Here is a 25,317-nt window from a genome sequence, read left to right as displayed (position 1 = left end):
GAACTCAAGAACAGGACAGTATTTCAGAAATATGATCTTTGCATGCCATATATCATATAATTGTGTCTTTCAATAGTCCGCACTTGTGCAGCACAGTGTAAGCATCATAGTTAGCCGACCACTGGTAGGTATCCACCCCAGAAGTCACAAGGCTTAGGATGTGAGTGATGGTGTATCCCCTCAGCAGTATGGGTGGTCCAAAAAGCTGCCTCCTCTTAATCCAACATGTTTCACTTAGTGAAAAGAAGCAATTAATATATCCACAGTAGTGTGACTTGTTTAGTAGGCCTAGCATGTGTAGCCCATTTCTATAACCTCCAGTGGTCTGTGGAAGTAATTTAGAGACTGCGGTCATTGAAACTCTAATCAGGAACTTTAACCCATGATTGAACGTCATCCCAATCAGTAGTCGATACCCCCTTCCCCATGAGAAATATTTACTTTTTCTCTAATAATGCAACAGGGATGTCTGTGTGGCTTATATTGTGGTGACACGCCACCTCCAATGTGATGTCAGGGCTGTAGCCCTGACGGTTTCCTGTCTGTGAACCTTGTTGCATTGTGGGAAAAAAATGCTGTTGTAGGCAGTTTCTGCTGTTCACCCGAGGTGAAAATAAACGAATGAAATAAACAATTGTATCTATCCTCTTTCTCCTAAAAATTACTTTTTAAGATATTTCAGTTTTATTTTATATTTAAATGTACTTTTTAAGTTGTTACTGTTTCATCTTAATGACACATTAACTGAAGTATGCCAGAGCTAAAATCTATGAACTATTGACCCTTTTTATCTCTTTCCTGCTCTCTCAAGCCATTTTCTACTAGGAAAGTGTTTTTTAGTTGTAATTTCTTATCAGTGAGGACCACACTGTAGTCTGACCCAATCCTGAATCAGACAGGAGCTGCCACTTACATACCTGATGTTTAACTCTTTCAGAAAGAAAAAGAAATCAGTATAGTTTTTGTGTGCTAGACACTGTACATGCACATGTCTATCTCATCATGTCACATGTCACATTGGATATCCTTTAAATTAATGTATACCAGCAGTAAAGATGATGTACTCAAATAATATGATGACCTGCAGGCTCATGGTGGATCAAAAAACATGAAGGAATTACATGGCGAGTATTGGTAATTTCTTGATCTAGCGTCTATCTTTTAACTTCTCACTTTGCAATATCTTGATTTATTTTTTTCCCCAAATACTACTAAGAGAAAAAAAGTGTAGTTTGTAAAGCTGACATGACTACTTCAACTAGATGGAACTAGGCAGCAACCACAGTTATCAGTTACAGCCATAGTGCAGTGAAAAAAAATAATTAAAATAAAGAACCCAAACCAATACTGGGAAAGAGGTTAGTTTTGGTCTTTGGTGTTTTTTTTTCTTTAAAATCTCTGTATTCAATCAGAAGAGATAATTCTTCTTAATTTGTGCTCCAATGGGAAGTGAGACAATCTGTTCAGCAGGACAGTAGTAGGATACAGTAGCAATTTAAATCTTATTTGTAGAGAGGGACCTCCTTCAATTTTTTTTCTGGTTTCTCAATTCCTATCTCTGAGACCACCAGGGATCATGTTTTCTCCACAGAGGTCAATACTGGTCACACAGACAGGAAATGAGGGAAAATGTACAAGTATGGCGAAAAATTGTAAAATTTAAAATATGTGCAAACATAAACAAATAAGTACATTTTTTCCAGAGTAAAATGAGGCATAAATTGCTTTTCTCCTATGTCAGTATGTAGTAGAAATCTGACAGAAGCGACAGATTTTGGACTAAACAAACAAACACAGAACATTTATATCGCGCTTTTCTCCTGGCGGACTCAAAGCGCCAGAGCTGCAGCCACTAGGACGCGCTCTATAGGCAGTAGCAGTGTTAGGGAGACTAGCCCAAGCTCCTACTGAATAGGTGCAGGCTTACTTAACATGCAGAGCCGAGATTCGAACCCAGGTCACCTGTGTCAGAGGCAGAGCCCCTAACCATTACACTATCCAGCCACTAGTCCATTTCTTCATAGTTGATTCTCAGGGATTTATTTATTTTTCAAAAGCACTTAGTGAATGGCTGTTGCTCTGAACAACTGCCCAAAAAAATAAGCCTTGCTGAGAATCCCCTATGAAGAGATGGACTAGTCCAAATCCTGTCGCTTCTGTCAGATTTCTGCTACTTCCTGTAAGTGACAGCAACATAGGAGAAAAGTCATTGATGGCTCATTTTACTGTGGAAAAAAGTACTTCTTATTTGTCAATGTTTGCACATACGTATTTAAAATTTTACAATTTTTCGCCATAGTGCCCCTTTAAATACTCAAAAAGTGAACTGATTTCATCTTTTTACCTGGAGTTTAGGTTTACTTTTCTTTAGTCTTTGAAGCTAGCAAGATAATATGCAATGGAGACAATCTCCTAAACCAAACTCCAGAAACAATAATTAATCTGTACCCAACCCAAATTTAAATTATTTATTTTAGTGGCAACTATACTGTGTCTGACGACCCCCCCATTGGAAGTCGCAAGACGCTGAGGAAGGGCGTGGCCACACGCACTTCCTGTCATTTTGTATTTATGTGGCTCTTCTGTGGGCTGAAACAAAAGTTGTATTGTGGTTGTAAAGTTGAATTTTTCCTTCGTTAGCTTTCAGGTATAGTTTCCTTTCCAGGAGGTGGTGACGTGTAGCAGTTTCACTGCGTCCTGCCCTGCGAGTTATATCTGACTTTCCACAGCCTATTGTCAGATCCCTGTAGGTTGAGCAGAAGGCCATAGAAAGAACACAAAGGACAGCAGCCGGTGTGTAGGAGGAGGGGGAGAACATTGTGCTGTGACTTATCAATAAGCTCTTGCTGTAGAGTTCACAATGCTCAGCTGCTCTTGTGACTAATTGCTTTAGCCAAACTGCTCCAAATATTGCAGTTTGCTATTTTTACAAGTCAGGTGATACGCGTCTTTCACTGTTCCTGACATGGGCAAGTATACAAGGCAACATGAGCAGCTTAAAATGCTGTATTTTCTTTTGTTTGAGAAAAGTAAATCTCCCTATGCAACATATAGGGTAATCAATATCTGTATTGATTTTATGGTATTATTCATAGAACAAATGATGCAGCACTTGCTGTTTCAGCAGCTTGGAAGTGACGGATTACTGGTCAGATGTAAAGGAGGGGAGGCCATTGTACCTCAGAATGTTACTTGTGTCAAAAAGAAGTTGATCATGAGATAACAGAATATTGACCTGAACCTATGTGATAAATCTTCTGACAGTGGCGTACCAGTGTTCCTCACAATTCAATAGCATTCCTCCTCCTCAGCAAACGGATCAGAATTAGTTAAATAACGCTCCCATGATAACCAGGTTGTTTATGTCCTTAGAAAAGAGAGTGTGGTAATACCCACAAATTTACAAGGGATGATTACTTCAGCACAGTGAGGAACAGTCTAGTGGTCACATGACTTGTCTTTTGTTTGGTTGTTTTTACACTATGGGCTTGATTCACAAAAGAGTGCTAACTGATAGCACGGCCGTTTTCTCGCGAATTTTCGCGTGCGAAATGCAAAAATTCGTACGAAAACGGCCGTGCTATCAATTAGCACTTTTTTTTTTATCAAGCCCATATGTGTTTTAAAGAGGAACTGCTTATTTTTTTTACTATATTAATTTATAAATTATTTAGTCAGTATTTTGCCCATTGTAAAATATTTCCTTTCCCTAATTAACTTTCTGAAATTTATCACAGGATGCGATCTTTATCAATATTAGTCCTGCCATGTGATCTCTGCAGAATGTCTGTTTCTGAGAGTTCTGTGGTTCTATGCACAAGGTTCACAGACAGCAAACTATCAGGGCCATGGCCCTGACATCACACTGTGGGAGGGGTTTTACCACAATATCAGCTACACAGACCACCTGATGATTTATTTAAGAACAGGTAAAGGTTTCTCGTAGAAGGAGGGTACCAGCTACTGACTGGGATGAAGCGGTCATCGAAACAAATTACAGCAACGGGTCAAACAATAATTGTTTAAAAAATAATGCCCCAACGATGGTAAAAATCAGCCTTTATCATCCATGTTGACCGATACCGCCTGATGGATTGGTTCAGACAATAAATGTTAAGGTGGCCACTAACGGTCTAATTTCTAGCGAAAAAATCGTTTGAGCGATCAGAAATTCTGATTGTATTGGTTGTAAATAATCTCCATTGATGGGCACAATGGATTACGAAAGACTATAAAAATAGTAGTCCGATTAGATTTTCGTCAAACCAAAATTTTAATTTTCTTGTTGATTGTGATAGGAAGCAAAAATTGGTTTGTTGATGTTGTAGTCAATTCAACAATTTCACTTCCAATCAGAATTTTCTGATCGCTCAAACGATTTTTTTCTAGAAATTGGATCATTAGTGGCCACCTTAAGTCCTTTGTTCCGAGCGATAACAAACGGTCGATCCATTCAAAGTACACACGTGTGCCGAATTGCGTTTCCAGGTCCTCATTTTCACATGTCCACTAACAATCCGAGCGTTGGACCGTTGTGCAATCGCTGAATTCAAATGAGCGCTGATGCTATGCGTTTGTTGCTAACCGTTGGGGATCGCTTGTTCTCCGTCAGCTGTGGTCTAGCGTGTGTACAAAGCTTTACTGATTTTCTTATCTGCTGCTTGTATGGATCGGTGGGGGTATCCTGATTTAGCTGTAACCTTCCTTCAATCTCTGCTTAAATCTAGAGACTAGGGATGGTCAATGAGATACAAATAATTGATGCAGAAGTATGCAAATCAAATTCAGCATGCAGATTTATGTAGCTTGAAACTGGACCAATCAAATTAGACCATGGTGGGATTTGATTGGTCCATTTTCAAGCTGTATACATTTCCATACACAGTTTGTGCAATCATGCAATTATTTGCATCTCATTGACCATCTCTAACAGAGACAACAGTAATTTAATAGTTTTCAGTAGGAGGTGAGGAATGGCAGCATGTGGACTTTTCTTGGTACATTGTTGCATTTGTTGAGGATTACATATGAGACATTTTTTTTTTTTTTATTTTTTTTTTAGTGCACCTACCTTGAAATTGACCAGGTTGCCACAACCCATTCTGTTATACTGAGCAAACCAGCATGGACGTGGGGTGCTGAGATGGGAGCCAATGAACATGGCGTTTGTATTGGTAATATAGCGGTGCCCACAAGACAGGCAGCTGGTGATACAAAGTTATTATTGGGGATGGATCTTGTCAGGTAAGTGATATGAGCTATATGTCAGTACCCAACAGTAGAGATGCCATGAACAGTTCACTGGTGCACAGTTCCCAGTGAACTTGGGCTGTTTGCCATTCACGTTTTAACGCAATTTTTTTCTGAAAAAAAAATTGTTTGCATTTTACATTAGTTAATTGCCACCGACTTTAGAGGTTAATGGCAAAGCCCCCTTATGTGCTAGAAACACCAGATTTGCAAGGCACATGGAGGAGGACAGTGGGAACAAGAGGTAAAAACATTTTTTTCAAAGACCTTATAGTTTTTTGAGAAAATCAATTTTAAAGTTTTTCCTGAGTGTGAGAAATGTTTTAATGGCCGCCTTCTTATGTGCTAAGTTGCCGGCCATTCGCCTGCCATTTAAGTCTATGGAGCCCACTGCGAACAGCCGGTTCGTGAACGTTTGCGGTAAATTTGATGTCTGCTACATCGCTACCTCACAGTGTAACATGGCACTGACTGAAAGGGGCAAGCCAGGCTGTACTACTTTGCACGTATATTTTTATCCACCTTTGTCTATAGAATTATTGGGCCATTGTAGATGCCTTTTAAGGAATGTTAGTGACATGAATGATTATCATACAGTAGTCTGTAAAGGCTTGCTGCGAATGTCAGTTCTGTATAAATGCAGTAGGGTATCCAACAGGATTGAAGTCCGACGAAAGCTTTACAGACAAAAGCTTGCTTACTCTTATTCTTTTAGGCTGGTTTCACAGTGGGACGTTAAAGTCCCACGTTACAGCAGCCAGTAACGCAGCCTAACTCACAGCACTGTAAAATCAATTGTGCTGTTCACAGTGCACACGTTGCGTTATATAGTAATGCAGCACGTTTAAACAAAGTGCTGCATGCTGTACGTTATACTGGGCTAAGCCACGTTAGACTGTTTGCACATGCTCAGTAATGTTGGAGGAGGAGGTCTCCCCTCCTCCTCTGCAGCCAGCCACATGGCTAATTAATATTCACTGCACTGCAGAGACTCCTGGTAGGATTGTAGTGTTGTCCGGATCATGAACGAATCGTTCATTTGATCCGGATTTTTTTTTGTGAGTTGAATCATCCGGATCATCACAATGAAAGATTCGGTTCACAGTGGATGTCTGTCTGGAAGAAACAGGAACATACAGAATGTACAGTGCAGGAAAAGTCCTGTCCTGCTAGTCATTTCACCCAGTCTGCTTCCCTAGTAAAATGATTCAAATGATTCGGTTCAAAGATCCGGATCTTTTCAATGATCCGATTCAAATGATCCGAATCCTTAAAAAGATCCGGACTTCCTATCACTAACCTGGAGCGGCTGCTTTGAGAGCTGCATAACGCAGCTCAATCTGACGTCCAACTTCAACACCACCATACGTTGCGTTAGGGGCACGTTATGCGACCATAACGTCTCCTAAAACGCAATGTCTTAGTGTGTAAGTAGCCTTAAGTTAGCCAATAAATAACATCATCCTGATACAAAACTTCTTGCTGTATAAATGCATAACAAATGGAGATTTGTTCCCAGGCTTTCTCAACAACTACCTGTCACAAGGAGAGGACAATTAAAAGGATCAAACTCCTGCTTGTACTTAAAGTGAAGTTGTTACTTAAAGGACCACTTGAGAAGTAAGCGGGATATGGAGGATGCCATATTTATTTCCTTTTAAGCAATGCACATTGCCTGACTGTCCTGCTGATCCTCTAATCTAATACCTTTAGCCATAGACCCTGAACAAGCATATGCAGATCAGGTGTTTATGCAACATAATTGTCAGATCTGACAAGCCGTGAGGTGCAGAGTGAGGGATCCTGCACGCCATCCACGTCGTAGGAGAGTAATGGTAATTACTGGACAAGCCTGACTCGCCCTTACCGATTCCAGCTGTTTTTTTAGGAGTCAGGCTTGTCCTTAAAGGATACGTCCAGGGAAAAATAAAAATAAAAATCCACTTACCTAGGGCTTCCTCCAGTCCGAGGCAGCCGTTCTGTGCCCTCACCGCAGCTCCGTTGCTCCAGGTCTTCTCCGCTGCAGAAGCCGACCTTGCCGGGTCGGCTTCTTCTGCGCTCCACCGCTGACGTCATCAGCACTGCGCAGGTGCAGAACTACTGCGCCTGCGCAGTACAGTCCTGATGACGTCAGCGGTGAAGTGCACAGGAAGACGACCTGGCCGATCGGCTTCTGCAGCGGAGAAGACCGGGAGCCACCAGAGCTGCGGCGAGGGCACAGGACAGCTGCCTCGGGCTGGAGGAAGCCCCAGATAAGTGGATTTTTGTTTTTATTTTTCCATGGACGTATCCTTTAACACTAGGGAGGTTAAACCACCAACAAGCAAGAAAATACGCAAAATTATTTTGATAGCACTTTTTCACCAACTTTTGGGTAGTGTAAAATGCTGAAAAGCTAGGAGATAACTCAGGAGAAAAAGTTAATTGAAATGGGCCCTAATTTGTTTGGTTTTTGTCTGCAGTGACGACTCAGTCCTCTAATCTTCGTGAGCGTTACTTTCATACACATTAGTGTTTTATGACTTGCACCATCTAATTTATACAGGATTGTTAGGTTTCTCTCAGCTACTCTCTGCTTTTGTAGAGCTTCTTACATAAGTCTTTATTTTTGCAGGCTTGGTCTTGAGCGTGGAAGGAATGCCAGAGAGGCTCTTGATGTCATCGTGTCTTTACTAGAGGAACACGGTCAAGGAGGGAGTTATTTTCAGACTAGTAATCAGGGATTTCAAAGTGCCTTTCTCATTGTGGACAGATCCGAAGCTTGGTTACTGGAGACAGTGGACAAGTTATGGGCAGCTGAAAAAATTACAGGTGTTGTATTAATTAATTTACCATATTTATGTATTTGTCTAGGTTTTTCAACTTCTATACTAAAATGGAAAAACCAAAAGTTTGCTTTCTTAAAATAGAAAGTATTTGCGATAATTCAGGTTGGAGTGAGCTTGAGACGTCTCCCAGTGCATCACTGCTGAATATATGCAAATTAACCATTGTTACCCTTAGAAGCTAAACACACCTCCAGAACAGCTGGAATGCAATGATGTGTCAGTTTGTTAATTTGTACAGAGCCATAATAATCCAACATGCATACAGACTGTTTTGGATTGTTTGATCCTCATCAGTGCATGGCATGGATTAATTTGGCTCTATGGAGTAGGGCTTGTAACACCGAGAGGTACAGACTAACCAGCAAGCTCATGGTGACCCAGAACTCATTGTAGCCCCTCACACACTCCAATGAGTTCTGGTTCACCATGAGCTTGCTGGTTAGTCTATACTAAAATGGTGAATTCCTTCTTAAATAAAGATGATCACTGTCTCCTATTTGATTTCTGTTATAAATGAAGTATGATAAAAGGTGGTATGTGACACAGAATGATGTGAAAAGCACAACCAAAACAATCGGAGGTATCCAAATTGATTGCATTATCCTGTATCCATGGGGTAAGAAATGTATTTATGACTCATAGAAGTAGCATTGGCCCCTTATACATGAATATGTAATTAAAGAGGACCTATAATGTAGCAAGACAAAAAAAATATTCAGGTTACCAATTTTGATGTTAATTATCCTGGTTTCAGCTAAAAAATGCTTTGTATAATTATAGAGGTGGTGTATGTAAACTTAACATCCCAGTGATTTTGAACTAGGCTATGATGTCACACAGCCTTCTGTTACAGATCGCTCTGGGAGATCAACTGACGTACTGCTCACTACACACATCGTGTAGTGAGCAGTAGTAAAGGTCATAGTACATCGTAATAAAGATGCCAGCATCACTGATAAAGTTAAAGGCCCATATCCCCAATGTGATTTTTCCCAAAACATTTTTTTCTGCATTTTAGCGCAACATTGTTTACTGAAAATATATTAAACAGTGTATTATGACGCACACCACCCGCAGCGATTGTTTTTTGAACAACTGCCATGCTGGATTAAATTGGAGGATCGTTCCAAGCCTCATTGACTTTTGGGAGTTTTGCCACGATCACGTACATGATCATTTATTTGCGACACTTGCCGATTTGGCCAGATGGATCGGATTAATTAATCAATGTGCTTTTAATGTCATTTAAACTACTTACAACAGTTTATACAATAGTGTAATATGCAAAAACAAAAAAACAGTATTGTATATTTTTTACAGAGTTACAGATTGCCCAGCAGCTGCATACATGTAAAAAAGGTGGCTGGAAGCAGGGGTCTGCCACCAGTAGAATCTCACTAAAATTAGCGATATTCTACTACAGAATTCCAATAGTAAAATATCAGTAATACCACTGATATTTTACTATGGCTAAACTATAACCCAACTCTCTCACAGAATCCTCCCTCTACTGGTGCCTAACACTGAGACCCCTGGTGGTTCCTAACCCTAAGACCCACCCCCCGATGTTGCCTAACCGTAAACCCCCTAAGTGCTGCCTAACCATAAGACCCTCCCTGGTGGTGCCTTAACCTAATCCCCCCTGGTGGGGCCTAATCCTAAATCTCACTAAAACTTCCCCCACCCCAGAACCAAGATGTGCGGCAAGCCAGGTAAATTTAAGCGCCCGATTAGTGGTAGTGATTTTAATTTATCCTGGCCGCTGGGGCTTGCAGAAATGGAAATAGTGGCATTGCACTGCGGAATAGCGGCATTCCATTGCGGAAATGCTTGCAGAAAATTCAAATAGCGGCATTGCATTGAGAAAATGCAATGCCACTATTTGCATTTCTGCAAGCCCCAGCGCCCATATTTCAAATCACGAACGTTAAAAATGTACCTTTATTGCCGCATATCGTGGCCATTATAAAAGCTTAGATTTGCGGCAAAGAAGGCAAATTTCGGCGTCCGGAGGCTCTTGTTAGCTTCCGCCACCATGCGTCCAATTTCCTTTCTTTGCCACTATTCGCAGATTTTATAATAGGTGCAAATAGCAGCACTAATTTTTCCTAAAGAGCTCCTGCACCCCCTTTTTTTTCTCTGCTTCGCTCTTTATTATTATTGATTTATAAAGCACCAACATATTCTGTGGTGCTGTACAAACTAAGAAACAGACATGGGGTACATAATAATACAGCCAGTGGTGTACACCGTGTACAAAATATAGAATCGTTACAAGATACAGAATTGGTAATTACAGTGACAAAAGTAACATGATAATTAAAATTTACAACAAATTCCAAGAATCATGAGGGTGAGAGAGCCCTGCCCTTGCAAGCTTACAATCTAAAGGTTCTAATCCAGTGGTTCTGGAGGTGTGTTTAGCTTACAAGGACAACAAAGGAACCATTTTCATATTCAGCAGTGATGCACTCCAACCTGAATAATCGCAAATATTTTCTGTTCTAAGAAGGCAAATTTCTGTTTTGCATAGCATTTTAGTAAGAGTCCGAAACAGTCTGTATGTATGTATGTTGGATTATTGTGGCTCTGTACAATTAACAAGCTGACACATAATTGCATTCCAGCATTTCTGAAGGTGGGTTTAACTTTCAGGGACAACAAAGGGATGCTTTGCATATTCAGCAGTGATGCACTTTGAGACACCTCAGAGCTCATTCCAACCTGAATAATTGCTAATAACTTACGTTTTAAGAAGACAGATTTCTGTTTTGCATATATTTTGTACATGGAGACAACTTTGTAAGTATGAAATGTTGTAACTTGAGCTGTTTTTAAGTAAGGAACTGCCTGTACTTCATTGGAATTGTCCGTTAAGTTTGATGTTTTACATAAACTCTTACATCATTTTCTCCATATATTGTGTAGGTGGTGTGAGGTGCATCCGCAGTCATTTATCACTGAAGACACAACTAGATCTGGAACACCCAGAGCTTCGAAATTATGCAAAACGCCAGGGCTGGTGGAGCGGAGAGACAGAGTTTAACTTCTCTGAAGCTTTCTCAGAAGATAACAGGGGTGACCAATGTTTAGGGAAAGAGGCCTTAGAGCATCAGGAAGGTATGACATTTTGGATTTCTTAAATGGATTGCAATGTTTTCATAATATGCCTCTCTGACCTTAGCAGACTTTCAGTGAACAATAATTAAATCCAGACTGTGGTGATATACTGGGGTGCTTATTATGTTGGAATAATACAGGAACATATTTCTTTCATTTTTCTGACTGTATCATATGGGATTGTCTGCTAGCCAGTCTGGCTTTGAAGGATGGCAGCTGGCTTCCTGGAGCTCCTTATATAATGTAAATTAACTCAGCATTCAATGGCAAGCAGGGGGAGCATTGTCTGCTCCTAATTGGGGAAAGAGGTAATTAGATAACGAGCCCCTCTTTTGTCTGGCATCCTGCAAATGTGGGGCATTGCTTTGATCTTTTGTATTAATGTAGACGGCTGCCTGTTGGTCAAAACAAAATCCGGCTAAGTGAGTCTGCCAAGTTCAAAGTGGACAGGAATGTTTGACATTTACATATGACAGGCATGCCGGAATGTTGAGGAAGCCTTAATCAATCATATGGAGTGGGGGAAGTCCTTTTTGATGATCTGAAAACTGAGACAGGAAAAACCTTGAAATTCGCATGTCACACCTAGCCCAGATGTGACAAGTGGCTCGGCAGACCGTGATGTCACAAACGGGGAAATTGCGTTAGTTTTGGGGAGGGAACATTCAATGCCCCAGGCCCCAAATGGGCCTATAAGAACCTGCACAGGTCCTTTACAACTCGTAGTCTTTGGAGATAGCACATTGCTAGGACTAACCTGGTTCCTGACCAGAAGTGCGTCCTCCCGCAAACAATGCCCAGATCGATATGCTGGTAACGTTTTCCCTTTTTTGCAACTTGTCTTGTGTGTATCTTTGTACTTTTATCCTTGTAACTTTTACTTTGTAACTTTTTTACTTTGCTTTTGTAAATCTTTTGTATATATTATTTTCTGCATTGTTCACACTTTTTTCCTGGAATATTAAATTGTTATTTAATAAGCTTGACTTCTGCTGTACTAAACTAACACTCATAGCCTAGAAGAGACTGAAGTGCAACTGTGTATAAGTCCTTGCCTAATTGTATGTTTGAGCAACCCTACCGTATAAGATTGTGATTGCATTGTGTGTGGGGCGTTTGTCATACGTTGGCCTAAAGCGCACAGCTGACCCAACGTACGAAAACGCCAGTGTGAGTAGCTCGACAGCAGAGTGGCTAACAGTATCGTTCGGAACGACTGTTAGTGGTTTTGCTTCACTACAGTGTAAGATTGCAATTGTGCATGTGCGTGCGTGGCGTTCCCGTATTCGGCCTAAGTGCAAAGTTGACCCGAATACGAAAACGCGGATTGCATGAGCACTCGACTGCAGAGTGGACGTTTCTAGAAACAGCTAGTGGTGGCAGTAAGGAGCGTTTGAGGGGTCCCAGCCTTGTCTGTAGCTTGAATATGGCTGTTCCCCGCTTGATCTGGTCAAACCCGCAGTCGGGAACCGTATACGCAGGTGTGCCGCGGGCCGGTTCCTGACACAGACAGTGGGCACAATTCTTTTCAGAGCGCCCTGTCTGTGTCTCGCTCTACAACAGTTTGAGCAGTATGATGATACTAAGCCAGGTAGTAGCTGCAGTCCTTCCCTCAGGGCCTGATGATAACTTCTTAAAGGGACCTGAGCATCAACGCAAAGTTTTATAAATGGTGTGCGTTATTGGGTGTGGGGGGGGGGGGGGGGAGCAAGCATTTACTTACTTACATGGACTGGTCCCTAGCCCTCCATCTATACACATGGTTCTTTGTGTGCTACAGAAACGCGGTTCTAAGCAGCTGCTGCGATTTCACATGCCCCAGGCTGCCACAGTGAATGCTGGGAGATGTAGTCCATTAATGTGACTACAACTACCAGCTGGGAGATGTAATCACATTAATGAACTACATATACACTGCGATAGCAGGTGGCGTGCAACATTGTTGTGGCTACTTTGAACTGCGTTTCGATTCATTTTTTTTAACCGAGGAGAACTTAGGTGCTCAGTATTTTAAGCTTTGAGGCTTTTTTTAACCAAATCAAGGTTTATTGAAATATTGCAGAAAATATAGTACAAAACTGTTGGTACCAGGCAGACCAAAGGCACAGTAAGCAAAGTAACATATGCATTAAGAAGCTTTGAGGCTTTTAATTGGATATGTAAACAGGATTTTTAGCAATGGAGGCCTCTTTGAAATGCATTGGACAATTACTCTTGTTTTCCATTGTTATTGGTGTTCAACCTGTATTCTCTCTATAGCAGAAATGGGCATTGGTCTATACTGTAAAACTGGTGTCACAGCATGCCTGACAGTGCACACCTGTGTGTGTCTGTGGAATGTAATAGTTGTCTACACAAGGTACATACAACTGGCATCTGAGTTGAAGAAGATAAGAGGGGTCATGGTGGCAGTTATTACCCAGATCCATTGACTCACTATTATACAACTTCTTTGCTGTGGAAAACAAGTTGATACTCAATAGACAGCCAGTACAGTTAACCATTTTCATGTGCTTTTTTTTCCAGATTTACTAACAGTGGAATCGGTTATAAAGGTTCTTCGCAATAAAAGTAGCGGAATCTGTGTGGATTCTGAAGCCTTTCAAACTACAGCCAGCGCTGTCTCTGTTCTACCTCAGGATGAGAAATGGCCTTGTATTCACCTTCTTACCGGCACACCAGATCCTTCCAGGTATTTTTCATTACACTGTTTGTTTATAAAATCAGGGAAACACATGAAATATGCAGTTGTTAAACATACTGTAGAAATGTGTATGGTATACTGTATCTTAGCATTAAATAATAAAAGTGGTGCCTAATACAGAAACCGAGGTTATGATTTCACATCTGTTACGCTATTATTAAATTTAAATTGACATAGCGACACGTTCTGTTGCTATGGAGCGAGAAGGGAAGGAGGCACATGACTGAGCAGATGATTGGAGGGGTAAATAGAATGACAATGCGCTTGGCCAAAATGATCTGGCACTCTGTATATCTTGGCTTAACATGGTGGAGGATCATATTAACCACCCACCTTGACTGAGAATTGACTATGTACAAGGCTTTATTCTAGATTGGCCTGCTGACATTCAAATCTTTAATGGGGAATTACAGCGAAATTTAGGTTACTGGGATAACCCTAGTAGCATGTTTCTAATATTAAGAGCAACAGATATTAGGTAGTTTATCTGGATAGGAAAATGTATAGCACCTCTTTCAGATCCTGGCATCACTAGAAAGTGACCTCCTCCTCTGTTCAGCTGTAAGCTATTTCTCTTCTCTCTGTGTGTGAGACAGAAGCCTGTTCTCTAGGCTGGCTCCTCAACCGCGAGTAGTATGTATGTATCTTAGGTAAATAAATAGGAAGCTGCTTGTTTATTTACCTAAAATATCTGTACTTGCTGCTGACGGAGCCAGCTTTATGCCTGGTACACACCACAGAATTTTCCGTCAGATTGGCGGGTCAAATCGATCATTTCTGACAGGTCCGACAAGGTTTTTGATCGATTTTTCCAATTGATTTTGTACAGAAGTGATCAGAAAATCAATCGGAAATGGGATCAGAAATCTTATCAGACCTGTTGGAAATTATTGATTCAACCTGTCGATCTGATGGAAAGTTGCGTGGTGTGTACAGGCAATACAGAACAGGCTTTTATCTCACACACGGAGAAGAGAGAAAAAGCTGTTATAGCTGAACAGAGAAGGACGTTGCTTTTCTCTAAGTGACAGCCAGGATGTGTAAGGAGGTGCTTATATATTCTATCCAGCCGACATTTGTAACCAGATACACTACCTAATAAGTATTGCTCATACTATTTGAAACTTGCTACAAGGGTAATCCCAGTAGCCCAAGTTTCACTGTCGTGCCCCTTTAAGTATATCTGAGACGAGGGAAAAAAGATCTAGTTTAGTTCTTCTAGCCCCCCCTCCCCCTTCCCCCCCCCCCCCATGTACTTTTACAGTTGCCTCGGTTTCCTCCCGGTCCCCTCCATTGTGCCCCGCTAAAAGCTTGCTGACTGGACCAGCAGATCGGAAACAAACTGAGTAACCTGTAAGGCTATTAAGGTGGTGGTGGTGGGGGGGTTAAGAAGCCCCGAGCAAGTAAAATAGAACTTGTTCCCCCTACCTTCTTAGGTTTACTTTAAAGGAGCATACACATGTACACTTACTGTGCACACACGCAAAATTATTACAGGTGCTTAGTGATATACACAGGTCTACTTTACTTACTAAACTTTAGATTTGTTGTAGAGCAGATATACTGTTTATAGAGGGTGGTATAATATCTGCCCTTCCAGCCTGCTTCTGCGGACTATAGTAAAAGTAAGGTCTATGGAATCTTTATTGTAATTGGAAAATAATTACAAGGGAAAAATGTAAAAATACATGATGTGTGCCCATATATGTAGGTAAAGTTATATTTTCTTGCAGAGGGTGTTGAAATATGAGCACACTTCTATGCTGGGATGACAAAGAGAGTTTATCAATGTAATTCCACTCCAGTTGTCAACCGATAGCCGGCAGAACTACAAACTGACATCAACCATTGAGATTCAGAGTGATGATGCTATCTCCACCCATTTTTCTACTCTGCTGGTCCTTAAAAGGAACCTGAGGTGTGAGACCTATGGAAGCTGCCATATTTATTTCCTTGTAAAAAAATACCAGTTGCCTGGCTGTGCTGCTAATCTTTCTGGTCCGTAGGGTCTAAATCACACACCTGAAACAAGCATGCAACTATTGTCAAATCTTGTCAGATTTGTCATTAACATCTGTTCTGCATGCTTGTTCAGGGTCTATGGATTAAAGTGTTAGAGACAGAGGATCAGCAAGACAACCATGCAATGGGCATTATTTAAATGGAAATACACGTCTCAATATCCATGCCTCCATATCCCTCTCACCTCAGGTTCCCTTTAATTACTTAGTGACAAACCTCCCTGGGAGCCATGTCACAGCACATGGTGCAGGTGACAGCATCAGACCCTAGCCAAAGCCCTGTGACTAGGAGAGTGCATTTGGATGAAAATGAACATGTGATTATGATATTTGAAACTATTTAAAGTATCTCCAAACTTTATTTCAAACTTTCTTATAAGCAAACTTCATCAAAGGAGGTATTTTCTAGAAGACTGGAGTTCCCTTATAAGAAGTGATTATTCCATATTTTATCAACTCACTAGTATTGATTGTGGCAGAAGTTTTGTTTTATCACGGGGTATTACACATACATGTATCTTAGTATAGGGATATTCTTGAAGGAGATGGCTTGTCAATAAAACTTTTCGATACTGCTGCACATAAAGTTATCTGTCACTTCCTTACCTCATTTTCAAGATATATTGTTGTTGTTTTTTTTCCATTTCAAGGTCTGTATTTAAACCTTTTATATTTGTGGAAGATGTAAAAGCAGTTCCAAAGGTCCAGTCATCATATGCTGGAGACTGTCATCATGAGCATTCTCAGTATAAACATGAACTGTATGAAGCTCACCAATGTGCTTTGTCATTAATGGACAGCGATAAGGTAAACAGCGTTTTACTGACTGAATTAACTTTATTTCTTATTAATATCAAAATGTGTCCCCTGTAGTGATTTCTATTTACAAATACCATTATAAAAAGAGAGTTACTAGAGGGATTTAATTATCTTTTTAGTAGCCCCTAAACCCCACCTTACTTTTTTTTTTGATGTATTATTACTGGCAGCGCCACTTAAAGGATAATACCAATGTCCTTAATTAAATGTCCATAAAACCTGTGAGTTCACTTAGAAATGTCCTTGAATAAAGATGATGAGTAAAATATTCCACTGCGCTCTCACACAGGATTCAATCTACAAAACAAAACAAGAACTGCACATCGCGTGATTCTTTCTGGTTTTTATGTTTTTATCACACCCGTGCTAGTGTGAAACGTGACTGCACTCATATGCCCACCACCAACATCAACGGGGCCCACCAGATATAAACCACCCGGTTTTCAGGTGGGTCTCAAGCTCAATCTGTGTCTCACTCTGTACCTCAGTGAAGCACAACATCCGGTTCAATAGGAGTGTTTAACCACTTCCCAACTTAGGGGTTTTACCCCTTGACCACCAGAGCAACTTTCACCTTTTAGCGCTCCTTCCATTCATTCGTCTATAACTTTATCATTACTTATCGCAATGAAATGAACTATATCTTGTTTTTTCCGCCACCAATTAGGCTTTGTTTAGGTGGGACATTATGCCAAGAATTATTTTATTCTAAATGTGTTTTAATGGGAAAATAGGAAAAAATGTGGGAAAAAATGTATTATTTTTCAGTTTTCGGCCTTTATAGTTTTCAAATAATGCATGCTACTGTAATTAAAACCCATAAAATGTATTTGCCCATTTGTCCTGGTTATAAAACCGTTTAAATTATGTCCCTATCACAATGTTTGGCGCCAATATTTTAATTGGAAATAAAGGTGCATTTTTTTCAGTTTTGCGTCCATCCCTAATTACAAGCCCATAGTTTATAAAGTAACAGTGTTATACCCTCTTGACATAAATATTTACAATGTTCAGTCCCTAAGGTAACTATTTATGTATTTTTTTTAATTTTTTTTTTTTTATTTTTTTTAATTACAAAAAAAAATAAAAATTGGGGAGTGTGGGAGGTAAGGAGTTAATTTTTTGTGTAAAACTAATTTATTTGTATGTAAAAAATGCTTTAGGGTGTAGTTTTACTATTTGGCCACAACATGGCAACAGTAACTATTTGTTTAATGCAACCTGCAAGCGTCCTTCCGGACGCTTGCAGGAAGTACTAGGAGGCTGAGAAATTTATTTATTTATTTTTTCACAATGATCGTGCTGCTTAGCGGAGAAGCAGCGGATCGTTGCGAGGCTTAAATCAACGAACGGGAATGGATTTTCCCGCTCATTGATCTCCAGGCGAGTGGCCGGCGGCGTGTTTACGAGCGGGAGTATGCGCTAGAGCGAGCGGGAGCGCGGGCAGCGGCGGGAGCGCGGAAAGTACGGATTTCTCCGTCCCTGGGGGTGAAAGGATGAAAAAAGGGACGGAGATAAACATACCCAATATCTGGTTCGCATTCTATGCTACTATGCACGAAAAGTGATATTGAGGGTTTGGAAAGGGGGGACCTTGCCATCTATTTCTCATTGGAAACGTACAATTAACCATGCCCTTCCTTTATATCAAATGACTTACAAAAATCGCTATTGTCCACAACGCTTCCAGAAAATTTGGGCACCCTGGTATAACAATATAGAAACTGCAGGAAATAGCCCTGAGTGATACCACCTCTAAGATGACGTAGCCTCACAGATACAAAAGTATGCATGGTTTGCTATATTATAACCCGTTTTATATTTAGAGGCCCTGGGGATGGGCCTGGAGCCGTCCTTTCCTCTCTCTTCTGCTCTTACCTTTCTTTTCCTACCTCCCTTCTCCCTCTCTCTCCTATATCCCTCTTCTCGCTTCTGCTCTCTTCTCCTTCTGGATTCTCCCTTGCCTTTTCTTCTAGCCAGTATGGTTACCTCAACTGGCAATGCAGATTCTCTGTATTCATTATCTGTGATAATGGGGAGGGATCAAAGATAATCAATACAGGGGTATGAGGTTAGTTAGATAGCAGGGACCTTCCTTGAGTAGAGGTGGATGAGATTCACCTCACCAGTATAAATTTAATGTAAGCAGATATCAAGCTCTGAGGCATAATCCGTTTTGGATTATACACATGGCAAAATGCGTGTGTGTATGTTTTCACCACATGATGGCAGCAGAAGGCAGAATTTGGATTTTATATTGTTTTATATAAAGTTTTATTTATTTCTATTAGAGTGACTTTCTGATTTTAATTATATCTGTTAATCACCTTATGATTGTAATATTTGATGAGGACAGGGTGACCCCGGTATGCGACCGCTTCTGGCGTAAATACGTATGGAGAGAACGCTGTGTAAAGGACATGTAACTGGTGTATTGCTAGATGCAGCGCCGAGGGGTCACGTGGGTAAGAAGGGAGGGCTTAGCTGGGAATAAGTACGGGCTGCGCACTGGCAATGCTAGCCCCTGATGAGTCTGATTGGAGGACGTGACGTCATTACGTCCTGGAACTTGCGGTGGTGAGCTGGAGATATCCGTGGCAGCAGCGGGGACCTTTTCGTAGCGCGGGATGCCGCCAGATAACCGTCTGGATGCTTTGAAGGAGCTCTAGCATCACCATTCAGATGTGCCTATATCATTTTCTAGTCTGTAAGTAGGCGATTGACGCGAGAAGCGCGGATGTATTGCCTAATTGTGCAGATATACTATGCAATGAGGAGCTCTATTGTGTTTTGTTTTTAAAGTTTTATCAAGATTAAACACTTCTATTGAACCGGATGTTGTGCTTCACTGAGGTACAGAGTGAGACACAGATTGAGCTTGAGACCCACCTGAAAACCGAGGTGGTTTATATCTGGTGAGCCCCTTTGATGTTGGTGGTGGGCATATGAGTGCAGTCACGTTTCACACTAGCACGAGTGTGATAAAAACATATAAACCAGACAGAATCACGCGATGTGCAGTTCTTGTTTTGTTTTTTAGATTGAATCCTGTGTGAGCACAGTGGAATATTTTACTCATTTACTTTTTTATTATTATTATTATTATTACTACCACAGAATATGGCCTCGATTCATAAAAGTGCTGTCGGTAAGGTAAATTCGAGCGGGGAAACACTGCTGTCGGTATTTCAGCCTTCTGGGTGGACATTCATAGAAATGTTTCTAGTTGTTATAGGAGTGCGGAGATATTCCGCTGTAGGCTGGCGTTAGGCATGCGGAAACAGGAGAAGCTGGCCGAGTCCCTCCGTGCGGTGTTCTCTCTGCTGCTGCTTGGGAGGTCTGTCCCATTCACTACAATGTATTCCGCACGCTTCTCGCCACATCAGAGGTAGCGGTAATCCCCGTCTGCATACCGCTTCCTCTAATCTTTATGAATTGACATTTGTTACTTTTGTTAAGATAATCACCGCGCAAGGCGGTGATTTATCACTCTGCTCGCGAATGTCAGCTTTTCATGCGGATAAAGCCTTTATGAATACAGATTTTTGCTATGTGGTCGGTAAAGTGACATGTTTTCAGCATTTCCGCATGCGGGAATGCTTTATGAATCGAGGCCAATGTCTCACTAAAATAGCAGCTTTTGCTTACTGACACTAAGAACTGCAATTTACTCTGTGTATTGAGTAGTGACTGACCAGTCTGCTTAGTGACATACATGTGTAAACTGATTGGGTGTGGGGAATGAGTTAAGGCTCTCTGGGTATTTTTGATTGTAAAGGGTTAAAGAGTAACTGTCAGGCTGCAGAAGCTAATTTAAACCTCTATTCTCCTGTGTTAAACAGTTTAGAAGGAAGCCATAAAGCAATTAGTGAAGATAAAAATCTCAGTTACCTTTGATGTGTGCTTATCAGAAAGGCTGTTATAGAACCATAAGGACGCAAGCCGCATACTAAACTGCAAAGCATTCTGGGGCCCTCCCCTCGGCTGCTAATGAGACGGTACAGGAGCTTCTAATCAGTCCAGTGCGTAGCACTGATAAATATCCGGGCAGAGTACACTGCAGGAGTCAGCTATTGTTCCTAGCCACATGGCTCATTAATATTCACTGCACACTGTGTTGTTCAAGTAGGAGCTTATCTGTGATCAGGAAGCAGGCAGGACATGACGACACATTTGACAGAAAAACATGGAGCCTGCCATGAGCTGTCAGGAGCATCTATCTCTGCATATACTATATACAAATTCTGTGAAATCCAAACGTGGACAGTGAAATGCATATGTAATGTAAGTACAGCCAATCTTTAGCTACTGATATATGTGTTTATTTTCTCTGAGACCTTATACCTAACAGCTCCTCTTTAAGTTCCACATTAGGCTTAAGTGATGGAAGAAGGATATTGTAAGGCAGTGTTCCCCAACCCTGTCCTCAAGGCCCACCAACAGTGCATGTTTTTTGGAAATCCATAGAGGTGGATAATCGGCTCTGCTGAGACACTAATTACCCCACCTGTGCATGTTTGTGGTTTCCTGCAAAACATGTACTGTTGGTGGGCCTTGAGGACAGGGTTGGGGAACTCTGTTGTAAGGGATAAATGTAGGTGATGGTCAGTTCTGGGCTAAATTTTGGGGTTCAAGTAAGGGTAGGTTGCTCATAAAGGTCGTTAGACCATATGTCTCTACTGTCCAATAACGAGCCCTATACAGTGGTTGCAGGTGCACGCAAGCTACCTTGTTCACCTCTTAATCTCCTGTCCAAGTGTAGTTAATATACTACACTTTTGGCTCTTGGTCTACCTTTTGTTTTTTCTTGGTTAACTGGAGTCCCTTAAAGATCACCTAGTTACCATCACTTGCATGACAACCATGTTCCGCATAGAGATAAATGGCAGAAACAATCTCAACGTGTTTACCGTTGATTGCTGGTATTCATGTTGCGTTCAATCAGGTTTTCCGAAAGGCTTTGTGTGTCTAGCGTCGGCTATGTAATGTGATCCATGTCCCTCTAGTGGCTCAAAACACGATGACGAAATGCTGGGACACCAATGCCAAATTATTTTTTGTGAAACGGTTTTTAGTAGCAGAAGAGCGTTAAGCATTGGCTAAACAAGCCATTGTCCATCTGAACTGGCCCTAAGGTTCACGTGTTATATGCACAATTTGTATATCAAAGTATATTCCTATTTATTTAAAAATGTGTCCAATTAAAGATTTCTATGTTTGTGTCTTGTGTTTAGGAAGAAGGAAAAAAACTTCTGCACACGATGTTAAATCTGGAGAAACAAGGCTTAGATGCTATGGAAGACATATTTAATAGTTCCCATCCATTAGACCCTGCAGAAGTAGTAGACCTTTTCTATGACTGTGTTGACACAGAAATTAAATTCTACAAGTGAGGTAAGCATAACCTTAACCTTGGAATATAAATAAATAATGCCGCCAGGAGATATGTTGTTTCTTTTATTAACCATTTCGCTACCGAACGCCATGTATAAGTGGCGCACGTCTGTCAGGTCTCTGTTTATAAACTGCACTCTGTAATCGCAGCCGCCCCTCACCGATCGTATCCCACGGACCCGGCAGTAAACTGTAATTGGCAGCTCCGCATTCCGCTCTTCCCATCACATGACCGCAGTGATCATGTGATCACTGCAGTCATAAAAATGGAGGAGAGCTGCGTGGACATCCGTCTGTGTGCCTCTTCTTCCAGTGATATTCTACGGGACCCGGCTCTGTACTGTAGCCAGGTCCCGTAGCTAGCAGCAGAGCAACCAAACAGCTGCTCTGGGGGTCACATGATCATGGGGGAGATGCACGCTGGAAACTATCTGTTCTCTGTAGAGAAAACAGATTGTTTCTAGTTGAAAAAAAAAAAGGAGCCCACTGCACATGCCTACTCCCCCGTTTTTAAATCTACATTTGCGCGGAATTATCCTTTAATTTAAACCTCTTTCCAAATACATTTGGTGATATAGTTTTGTAGATGGGGTCATTTTGGGGATATCCAGGGGTCTTGGTCCCCTCTGCATTATAAATGAAATGTAGTGCAAAAATTCTGCTTCAGATTTTCAGTCCATGGAAATGCACTCAGTCGATTGTGTGGGGGTGGGGTGTCTAGTTTTCTAGATGGGTTCATTTGGGGGGATATTCTGAGGAATCGGTCTTTCTGCGCCGCCATAAGTGAAGTATGGTTCTAAAAAATCTGCTTTGAATTCTCAGTCCATAAAAATGCAAAATGCACTTAGTTGATTCCGGACCCCTCAGTTCTCTAACAATATGACTGAGGCATTAGTGTTTTGGTATCCCCATGCACAGAAGAAGTGCCAGTAGATGCATATGTTTTAGGATGCATTTTGGTGGCCTGTAATTAGCAAGTGGACATTATGTGCTTTCAAATTAGCATATTTGCCCCCAAAATACATTTTTAAATTTTACCACATTCTTCTGATCAAAATAAAAAAAAAGACCAGACAGTCAAGTCCCTAATTTTACAATTTCTCGGATACATGGGGGGGGTCAAAGATTATGGAACCACAAGTAGCGATTTTTATGGTCCCAAAAGGTCTATAATAAAGTGTCTGTGTGCGCACGCATGTGTGTGAAGGTGGACTGCAGTACAGTTGAATTGTGGTGTAAAATCTCTTTAAAAGGACTCTGAGCTCTGCCTAAAATAAAAATGTTCACTTACCCGGGGCTTTCTGCAGCCCAGTGCTGGTCGGGACGTCCCACGCCGGCCTCCTGGCTCTTCTCCCCACGGCTGTCCATATAGGGCTGTCCGGCGGCTCCCCGGGCGACACTGGCCGAGTGTCGGGGCTCCTTCTTCCGCAAACCTCATCAATGACGTCGCACGCCGGCCGCCTCACGTCATCCGGCGTGACAGTACGGCGCATGTGCGATTTAATCGCGCATGCGCCGTATTGTCACGCCGGCCGCCATGATGACGCGAGGCGGCCAGCATGCGACGTCATTGATGAGGTTTGCGGAAGAAGGAGCCCCGACACTCGGCCAGTGTCGCCCGGGGAGCCGCCGGACAGCCCTATATGGACAGCCGTGGGGAGAAGAGCCAGGAGGCCGGCGTGGGACGTCCCGACCAGCACTGAGCTGCAGAAAGCCCCAGGTAAGTGAACATTTTTATTTTAGGCAGAGCTCGGAGTCCCTTTAAAATGTGATTTATTTATTTTTTTATTCAATACATAATACATAAATGATCTCTTACCTTTTATGTTCACACTATGTCTCCATCAGGTATCATGGACCAGTTCCTGCTTCGTCAGACAAAAAAGAGCACGTGACTTGACATGTTTAGGCTTTTCCATGTGGCTGAGTGGATGACTCTGTTGTCCCCTGTGTAGCTGTGTGTCCCTGTAGTGTTCTGTGTTTGCACAGGGAACAGATCCAGCGTTTGAATCCTCTGTGCATGTAGAATAACTGAATCACTGTATGTGTCTAACAAACATGGAATCCTTTGGGAGGATCATAAGTGTTTTATTAAAATACAACTGAATGGAAGTTAGTAGGTCAGAGCCATATTAATAGATATAGAAAAAAAGATCAGCGATTGATCATTTAAGGTGCAGGTGTTGAAATAAATTAGCATATTATTAGAATATGAATCAATTATTTGAAAATATATTAGATTGTATCTTCGACTTAAGATTTTGAATTGGGATTTACAGGCTTGAAGCTTGTGAACCGCAATGTTTTGTACCATCTGGAGCGCCATGTTTAAAATAAACACATTCCATTAAACAAATGTCTTGTGTGTTTACTTTGAGATAGATGTGATCATTCGGTCAGATTTGCAGGATCATAAGTAAACTGGAAGGCAATTGATTGTTCCCATAAATGGTTTCAGAAAAAAATCTACCTCTGCTTCATGGACTATGCCAAAGCCTTTGCATGAGAGGATCACAATAAATTATGACACGTTCTTAAATAGATGGGAGTACTGGATCATCTAACGCGTCTCCTGAGGAACTTGTATGCAGGTCAAGAAGCAACTGTGAAAAGTCAACATGGAACAGCAGATTGGTTCAATATTGGAAAAGCAACCTATTTATTGAACTTATATGCAGAGTATGTCATGTAAAATGCTGGACTGGATGAAGCAAAGTTGGAATTAAGATTGCTTAAAGAAATATCAACAACCTCAGATATGCAGAGAATACGACTCTTATGGCAAAAAGTGAAGAATTAAGAAACCTCTTTATGAGGGAGAAAGAGGTGAGTGCAAAAGTAGGCCTGAGGCTCAACATAAAAAAAAACAACAAAAACTAAGATCATGTCATCAGGACCCATCCCCTCCTAGCATATAGAGGGGGAAGAAATGGAAGCATTATCAGACTTTGTGTTCTTGGGCTCAAAGATCATTGTAGTTGGAGACTGCAGCCATGGAATTAAAAGGAGGAGGAAAGAAGGAAATCAATGACCAACTTGGACAATGTTATGAAAAGCAACATTTTGGGTGTAAAAAGAGGGGGGGGGGGGGGGGGGTCTGCTTATCCACAGGTCATATACCAAGAGTGACCCCCCCCCATCCCCAACATGCAGAGTGCATTTGAGAGTGCAGATGGAAGCA

At 41.4% G+C, this 25,317-nt stretch overlaps 1 protein-coding gene across 3 annotated transcripts in view; it reads left to right on the top strand.

Moving 5' to 3' along the window:
* Positions 1 to 24,470, top strand: part of SCRN1 (secernin 1) — a 44,185-nt gene extending 19,715 nt beyond the window's left edge. For all 3 annotated transcript variants that reach the window (XM_068238672.1, XM_068238671.1, XM_068238673.1), the window contains 7 exons: positions 5,063 to 5,244; positions 7,865 to 8,061; positions 11,007 to 11,198; positions 13,725 to 13,890; positions 16,574 to 16,730; positions 21,977 to 22,136; positions 23,985 to 24,470. In XM_068238672.1, the coding sequence (XP_068094773.1) occupies positions 5,063 to 5,244; positions 7,865 to 8,061; positions 11,007 to 11,198; positions 13,725 to 13,890; positions 16,574 to 16,730; positions 21,977 to 22,135 (1,053 nt within the window). In that variant the 3' untranslated portion in view covers position 22,136; positions 23,985 to 24,470. The remainder of the gene's footprint in view (positions 1 to 5,062; positions 5,245 to 7,864; positions 8,062 to 11,006; positions 11,199 to 13,724; positions 13,891 to 16,573; positions 16,731 to 21,976; positions 22,137 to 23,984) is intronic.
* The last annotated feature ends 847 nt before the right edge of the window (positions 24,471 to 25,317 follow it).

This window comes from Hyperolius riggenbachi, chromosome 5, assembly GCF_040937935.1.
Source record: "Hyperolius riggenbachi isolate aHypRig1 chromosome 5, aHypRig1.pri, whole genome shotgun sequence".
In the NCBI taxonomy this organism is placed as follows: Eukaryota; Metazoa; Chordata; class Amphibia; order Anura; family Hyperoliidae; genus Hyperolius; species Hyperolius riggenbachi.
The sequence above is the reverse complement of the archived record's forward strand: the minus strand, read 5'-3'. Positions and strand labels throughout refer to the sequence as shown.